Genomic DNA, 8886 nt, shown 5'->3' on the forward strand with positions numbered 1-8886 from the left:
TACTTCTGAGGTCTAAAAACTAGAAATTAGACATCAAAAGTTTCATCCAGTGTTGATTCAAAATTTTTGAATATCGATTCTAAAATCTAAAACGAAACAAATAAAAAATAAAACTTCTGAAATCTAAATTTTAAAAGTAGACCACCTTCATTCAAATTTCAGAAGTGTTACCAAACACACACTAACTCTCATTGTCAAGTTTCAAAAGTTGAATTTAATTTATCATCAAAAGTCTTCTCTCTCTCTCTCTCTCAAGAAAAATCAAACAGGCCCTTAAGATAAGTCCTCAATTGGATGAGAATTTGAAGATGGTTGAAAGTGTCATCTTTCTTTGCCTTGAAAACTTCTCTTTTCTATAATGCTCCCCTGACCAATTCCCAACTCATCACCAATTGAAGGTTGTATTTTATGAAACAGCCCAAACCACTACCAAAAGAGAGTACAAACTTATCCAAGAAATGGAGAAAGTCAAAAAAGATCATTTAAAAAGGCATTTACATATCTGCCCAAGGCATAGATGACTCGATCGCACCCCATTGACATCACCATCACCAGAATATCATAGTTACATAAGCCCACTAATTACATAGAAAAGATGGGTATACTTAAGCCTAGAAGTGCTTTAAGATTTAAACACAAGTCAATGATTTACATCTCTTCCATGTAATCTTGATCGTTGATTTCGCTGACTGGTTCAATCCCCTCTTGCAGTTTCCTACCACTGCTGCAACTGTTTACACAATAGAATCAGATCACAAGTATAAGACTCGTTATAATATGACGCCCCCCTCTGACACGTGCCCCCATCACAGAACCGTAGATCATTAGCCTCAGGATACATAAGAGAAACATTTATGGTTATGTGTATCCCAAGGCAATCTTACGGTTCTGTGGTGGGGGCTTGTGTCAGAGGGGTGTGTTAAAAAATCATTACACCAAGTGATAAAAAGGTTTTGTTAACGTGTGTGCTCTTAGTACATTAAATACATCTTAGGAATTGATTTTCATACCAAAACTGCCCTAAAAAAATTCACAGAAAATACCCTCAAATGCTTATTCCCAAGGTATATTTAATACACTTTGACGTGTTCCCTAAGGGCACACGTTAACAAAACACTAAAATAAATGGGAGAAAAGTATAAATGGTTGAAAGATAAGGAAGATGGAAAATGATGACACGGTCCACTTAGTAAGTTATTGCGACACTGAAAACAAGAGATCGGGTAACCTAAAATGCTGAATTATATTATTTAAAGGCATAACAGCTAGTAGTCACATGCATCATATACTGACTTTTTATTTTATTTTTTATTAATAGGTCAATTTAGTACCTATTAGAGTTTGGCGAAACGGGTGATCTTAGCAAGAACTGTTCTCAGGCTTCGGATGCCAGCCCCGGACTTGGAGCTTACCATCATCTTGAAACATAAAGAGTCAAAGAAATTAGGTGTTTTTTTTACAATAACAATCATCAATCTATGTAATCAATGATGAATGAATGATGAGGAATAAATAATTGGGCGTGCCGTGTGTCATACCAAAGGCTGAACAACAGACTTATTTGCCTTGAGGCTCTGCAAAACGAGGCAGAATTATCCAAATTCAGTCTCATATAAAAAAAATAAAATAAAATGGAACACTTATGATTTCTGACTCGAAAATTTCACTCGGTTTGTACTCGGCTGACGTGGCAAGGCACCGATCCATTGATCTTTTTCCTCGAATATCCCAAAGGAAAAGATCTATGGTTCTGTACCCTTACCACGTCAGCCATGTACAGGCAGAGTGAAAATTTTCATCAGAAATCACGACTCAAACTAAAAAGATGTCACAGGTTTAGCCCACAACTCACCTCTTCAATTTGCATGGCACGGCGTGCCACATCTATTGGGAACACCGTATCAGTCTTGGTCAATATAATTTGGTATTTTGTTTGGGATCTGATAAATTAAAACTAAATTCCTTTAGACTTGTGTAGAAGTATTAAAATGGTTTCTTACAATCAGTTGTTTGCTAGTGTCGGTAAACAAACCTTTCCATCAAGTTAATGAGCTCATAATCCCTTGGCTTCATACCCCATTTAGTGTCAATCAGAAGGCATACTCTCTTCAAACCAACCCGTGTGGATACATACTCCTTCACCTACAAAAGTCAAGTTCCAAATTGACTAGAATTGTATAAAAGATAAGCTTTATGGTATGTAGAATATTTGTGTGGCCCCATGATCGTAGATGAACACTATATAGAAAATACCAATTTCCTAATGCATACTCACAAGCTCCTCCCACGCATCCTTAACTTCTTCTTTTGCATAAGCAAAACCATATCCAGGCAAATCAACTAAGCAGAGCTTTGTTCCAAGCTTGAAAAAATTAATGGTCTACAAAAGAAACATGAGTAATTACAATGAAGGTCCCATAACCTTTGAAATTCATCATTTTTGTATTGTGTTGCAACTTGGAAATAATATGTACCTGAGTAAGCCCGGGCTTATCAGATGTTCGCACCACACCCCATTGTCTTGTAAGCCCATTTAGTAATGAGGACTTCCCAACATTTGACCTTCCTAATAAAGTAAAACTAAAATACATTAAATTCTTGTATTGTCTCATTTATCAATCATTATCAAAAGATCCAGAAATTAATAAATGCCCAAGATAAAGGAGCACTTCAAGAAATCCAACACAAACCAAGTGAAAGAAAGTGTATATATAATCCAACAGAAAATTTAAAGTACCACCAACAATCAGATGATCCCTAAAGGTGGTCATGGTATAGAGACATGCATACAGGCCCTTTCATGAAATAATCAGTCCATGGAATTATTGCAATCCTGGCACAAAAGATAATAATTATGCAACCTAAGGTACAGGATATGACGTACTAGAATAAAAGGCTCCAAGGTAAGAGGTGTAATCCACAGGTTTTAGAGCCTATAATATATCCACACAATGTATCTCTCAAGCAAGAAGACAAGGTTGATGTTTTAAGCTAGAGCTAGTCATAAGAATTCAAATGAGAAACAGCAAATTTCTTGTATATCATGAAAGATATTCGTTTTCTTGTTTTTGAACACCGAAACATGTTGAGCTTAGAGATTCTCATTCTTTTGGATCCTTCCACTTTTCTCCTTGTATTTATTTTCCCTTATGTAGTATCTTTCTTATTTAGCATCTTCATCGTCTACACCTTATTCACTGAGGACAACAATATGAAACCTATTCCCCATTTAACTCTATCATGAACCATATCTTCAGTCAAGGCGTTATCCTTCGTATCTTTTCTTACTACCTCCATCCTGTCATTTTTGTCCTTATTTTATCTCCTATTTGAGAATATAACCTTGGAAAATCTTGTGAAATTTGAGACATATTATGAAAAAACCTTTGAAATGGATGAGAGATTTGGTTTTTCCTTGAAATTTTGCTAATAAAAAGTCTCAAAAAACTCTTCTTAGAGACTCTTTCCAAAATATGTGATTACAATACTGCCAAATACTGGGGAAAAAAATCTATGAAAGAGTCAAATGGTAGAAAAATACCATACAATGAGTAAACAAGTATGATAATCACAATGGGAATCAGTAGCTTCAACATAGTGAATGAAAAAATAACCAATAATATTTCTTAAGGTTACCTGCAAATGCTATCTCCGGAAGTTCAAAAGGTGGAAAGGATGAGGAAACCTTAGCAGCCGCAAAAAATGCCAACTTATTCCTAAATACCTGTGATAAGTAGGCAATGAGCTAATGACTATCAAAAATTTAAGAAGAAAATATAAAGTTCGAGAAGATAGTTAAGTCCCTTCCTCAAAAGGTTTACATTTGCCCAAAAACCTACCCATGGTTTACCACTTATCAAGTTGCCTCCCACAGCTCACCCTATTAAAGAAAAAAATAATTTGCCTAAATGAACCCATCCATTTGTGACTATTCTTGCCTCTCGTGAATTAACCAGCCCTCTTTATTGACCACATTGTTTTCCAGACACAAGCCATGGTCTTGCATTTACCATTTTAAATGCTAGATGTTTGGAGACCCTCATTCTAGTGCCCATACAAGAACAAACCAATTACTCCTTTTGAGTTCAAGGTCGTTCACCATAACATATTCTTGCTGTGTGTTTTACAACTGGGTTCAGAATGAGTATGGTGAGATACATCATTTATGCCTGTTAAAATGAGTCTCTCAACCAGAACGAAAGTTGGGCAAGTAAAAGCAAGACCACTAGAGTAGTATGGAAGTCTATTGGGATACCAATTTCTAATCGAAAGAACTGTTCTATGAGGTTAAGTCTGCTATAATGCTGAGTTCAGCAGGCAGATGCTTCAATAGAGAATAAAATGGGATATTAGTTCTTTATAGTAAAAAAGCAATCAGGTTAGGCAATCCTTCGTGTAATTGGCAATCATTACCACTAAATTTTTTTTTTGAAAAGTAATCATTATCATTAAATTGACACTATATGTCAAGCTTTTTGCTTGACAGGAGTCACAATCTTGTAAACTTCAAGTTCACAGCAAGAGGGAGGTAACTTGTCAAGTGAAGACACCCTTGAAAGGATCTCTCTATTGAAACCTGTCAGCTATTCATTCGCCCTTCAGCCTTGGCTCCTTTGACCCAGGATCTACAAATACTAGATGGGACACAAACATGAAATTTAAAGTGTAGCAATAATCTGGGTCAACACATATCTCCTCTCTATTCAACTGTTTACTTTTTCTACGTAAATTTTCTCGCTCGTGAACTGTAACCACACATTTGTAACTTTGGAAGATACAGGACACTATTAGTTGATGACAATTATTCTAGAAATTTTGTATGCCCTAATCCATGCATGACAAGAAAATGCATAAAGAATACATCTAAAAACAAAGCAATAAAACCAAACCATTTGAGTAGTTCAAAAATTATAACCCACCCATAATGCATATAGTATATAATTTTAAAGTATCTGAAATAATGACCAACGCAACCTTATCCTTCTCCACAAGGTTAAAACAAATGATATATAACGTTATCTTGGGACAACTTTTAGTTAACCATATGCATGACCTATAAATCAATGGAAGTAGATATTTTCTGCATGAATAAAACTGAACGTACAGTTTCTTCAATCCGTTCTCTTTCCGGACTTGTAGAGAAGGCAATGTTATCTAAAGGTGCAGAAAACCCAGTATTGTAGCCTGCCCTCCGCAAATCAATCAACCGTCTACGGCCCAACAACTGTCAACAGCATTGAAAAGTTAATCAGTATCATGATACAAACAAGAAAGCACGAAACATCACAAGCCTTACTAAGCTAAAGTACATTATCTTCCACAAAGGAGAGGATGGAGGGGCTGGGTTGTATTGCACGAAACTCTGCATTCTTTGAAACTTCAATATTTTCCTCTAGATCCACTTTCTTCACCACGGTCTTGCCTGCAAAGCATGCAAAAGAGGATCCGTAAGGAAATATTGGGGAGGAAAAAGTAGAAAATCTGTTTTATCAACCCAAAAGATAGAAAAAGGAACCAACCATGCCAACATCAGCATTAAAGCCTTATCCTAAAAATTTGGAGTCAGCTGAACAAATCTTGTTCCTCCATTCAATTACGTTTCAAAATGCAAAAGTGGAAAAACTAACATAGCATGAAGAATGCCCAGGAAAACTTACGTAAATGTAACCCACTTACCCATTAAAAATAGACCTCTTATGTAATCCCATTTAAACAATGTAACAATAAGCATTGGGTTTTTTCTTTTTTTTGACTATAATGTACAAAAGGAAATGATAGGATACTAAATGCAAAAAGCACTCCCTACCAGGAAATAACAGAAAAGAAATTTAAAAAAGGAAAAAAAATAGGAACTAGACAATAAGACACACCTAGCAAGGATAAAACTGAGTGTTCCCAAAATAGGGAACCACTCCTTTGAGAGGAATTCGGTTTCCAAAACTCGGGGTCACACCCAAAATTAGAAATTCCATTCCACTCCAATAAAAAATGTGGGAAGCTTCTCCCTTACAGCTTTGATCTTATCCATAACCCAATTGCCCTACCTTAATACAATTCTACTAAAATAGATTGCTAAAGTCACAAACCACGGCTACCACCTAAAACAAATCATAATCTAGGATTAAATCAGACAAAAACTTGAGGGATTCATATCTTATGCAATTGGCATGGCAACGTCAAACTATAATTAATAAAATTTACAGGAAAATAAAGATTATTTTTTTACTATCCCTTAAGTTGCATTATTTTGCTTTCATTTCTTATTTGAGTGACCCAGGATAGTCGAAGCAAACAGCAAATAAAATAAAATGGGAAAGCCACAATCATCATGGAAAGGGTCATAGCTCACAATCACATATTCCTAAAAACTTGGATACAATTCTAATAAAATTTATATAGATCTCAAAAGGAAACAAAACAACGAACACTGCAAATAGATATGGATAACAGATAATAATACGTTAAGGAGTAACCACTCAAATGGAAGATAAGAACACTGACCATCAAAAGAAATACCATCATCAAGCCGTTTATTTGAGATATCAGATGGCTCTATCCGCATTGCACGCTTTATTTTCTTCTGTGGACGAGCTGTTACCTCAGAATCATCTTCCAAATCTTTTTTGTTACCTAGTTTTTTCTTGGTAAACTTCCCAATAGAATCATTATCAGTCCTCTGATCCACTCGCTTGGTCGAGTCAGATTTGTTTCCTGGATGTTTTTTCAGTAAACCATCCTCACTTCCATCCAATTTGGTAGATACCCATCTATCCCTAACTTTCACTTTCGGCCTCGACTTATCAACCGATACTCCTTCACCTATTTCTCTATCTCCAACTCTACGAGAAGATCGTTTAACATTGAGTTCTGAATCCAATTTCCCTCTATAACCTCTCAAATGCTGAACTTCTTTCAATCTACTTTTTTCCTCTAAAAATCCATCTTTTTCCCCATTTCTTCCTCTTGTAGATGAGAAATTTTTACAGTTCGATGCCTCAACATCACCAAATTTTCCTTTTGCACTTCTTTTCCATTTAAAAGAATCATCTTTTTCACTTTCTTCCTTCCTAGACAAAGATCTCCTATTGGGTACCCTTACATTGTCATATTTTCCTTCCTCGTCTCGATTATCAGCGTAAACTCTCTTTCTTTTCGAATCAGATGTTTTCGATCCAAACCCACTCCTTCGATCAAACTCCACGACATACCCTCTCCGTTTATCCTTCGAATCAAACCTAGAATTCCTCTTGCCACCACTTAGTTCATGATCAGGAACACCATTATCCGTCTTAAATTTACTATTTTTCCTATTTTTTGTTCCTTCATTTCCTCTATTAGAAATTTTTGCTGTTCCAACAGCAAACTTCAGTTTTCTATTGAGCTTATACTTCAAACCCACTGTTTCAGACATTCTCAGGAACTCTAAAGAAATTTCAGACCTTCATAGAGAAATTAAACTAGAGAAACCGAATCAAACGAAACAGAAACACTAGTAATTCGATCGGATAGATTACCGAGGAGAAAAAACTAGAATTTAAGTTCTAACGAAGATGAACAAAAGGAACAGAGATTAAATCCAAATGTAGAGAGAGTATGTGAGCGATCGAAGTTTCGAACTCGTGAAGTGTTCGTTTCTTTTGCCGCCATTGTTTCGTTTTTCCATGTGTGCCCTAATTTGTTTCGGGGCTTTATTGTTTGAGAGTTTATATTACCACACCAACTTTTATTTAGAGAGCTGCTATTGGCACCCGAACTTTTACTTTGTATTCCCTAATAAAAATAAAAAAAATAAAAATAGAGATTTTTCCTAGAACGTGATACTTTTGCAAAAATTCCAATTCATTATTCATTTTAATTCCCGAGACATGTTTTCGAGCGAGTTCACAGGTGGGTATTCTAATTTGAAGTGGCAATCTCGTTGATAAAAAAGCAATGAACTCGCTGGTAAATTTAAAGAACAAATATCATTGATTTTAAAAGTGACGAATTTTTTTCATGGTAATTATCAATGAGCCCGTCACTTTAAATTAGAATGCCTACTAACAAACTCAATCAAATACATGTTTTGAGAATAAAAATGAATAATGTACCAGACTCAAAATTTCTTCATATTAATTCAACACATGAAATGGTAATTTTCCCAAAAAAAAAGATTGAGAATAAGTAAAAGTTGGGGTGTCAATAGAAACATACTCTTTTATTTCTTTCTTTTTTATATATTTCTATTTGTTAGATTTAAGATTTTAAGTGAACCTAACACTAATTGTAAACAAGAGCTGAAATTATTTAAATATTCTATAATACTTTGTAATGTTGAGGTAATAACTTTAACCAATGTTATTAATGTTCAACCAATCCATGGCATTATGGCCGCATGCTTTGTAATGTTGAGGTAATAACTTTAACCAATGTTATTAATGTTCAAACAATCCATGGAATTATGGCCGCGTGTGAAAATATTTTCATCTCTGAAGCAACATTGACCGAGAGAATTTTGCTGAGTGTGATGGACAGTCAATATAAAAAAATTGTCTAAATTAATTTTTAAAAATTACTTTAAAAAAATAGAAATTGTAACCTTTTGAAAAGCAAATTCTAAAAGTTATTTACTTTCTACTTTCAACATTGTATCCAAACAGGGCTTGAAGAGAACTAAATATTTTATTTCCAAAGAAAGTCCCAAAACCACCCAGCAGTGCTAAAGGAAAGAACCTCAACCAGACATTTAGAAAACAAGTAGAAACACATTGCCAATATAAAGTGAGAGACTATCGATACAACATTGATGATGATTAGTGCAACTATTTTTTTTTGAAAAGTATAATATATTAATGAGAGGAAAAAATACAAAATAAAGAACAAGGAGGCCGAGAGAGCCTCCCACAA

The 8886-nt window shown here is 34.9% G+C and overlaps 1 protein-coding gene across 1 annotated transcript; it reads right to left on the minus strand.

Annotated features, from left to right (window-relative positions):
- Window positions 1-463: 463 nt before the first annotated feature.
- LOC147385112 (P-loop containing nucleoside triphosphate hydrolases superfamily protein) lies at window positions 464-7669 on the minus strand. Its single transcript, XM_086426190.1, has 11 exons — window positions 6502-7669; window positions 5310-5422; window positions 5105-5224; window positions 3637-3724; window positions 2475-2566; window positions 2276-2380; window positions 2033-2142; window positions 1853-1940; window positions 1539-1574; window positions 1332-1418; window positions 464-730 (listed from the first exon to the last, which is right to left on the minus strand). The coding sequence occupies exons 1-10, from the start codon at window positions 7409-7411 to the stop codon at window positions 1335-1337; spliced, it is 1746 nt and encodes a 581-aa protein (XP_086282316.1). The 5' UTR covers window positions 7412-7669; the 3' UTR covers window positions 464-730; window positions 1332-1334.
- Window positions 7670-8886: the final 1217 nt, after the last annotated feature.

This window comes from Akebia trifoliata, chromosome 15, assembly GCF_017979445.1.
Source record: "Akebia trifoliata isolate Shusen 1 chromosome 15, ASM1797944v1, whole genome shotgun sequence".
Lineage (NCBI taxonomy): Eukaryota > Viridiplantae > Streptophyta > Magnoliopsida > Ranunculales > Lardizabalaceae > Akebia > Akebia trifoliata.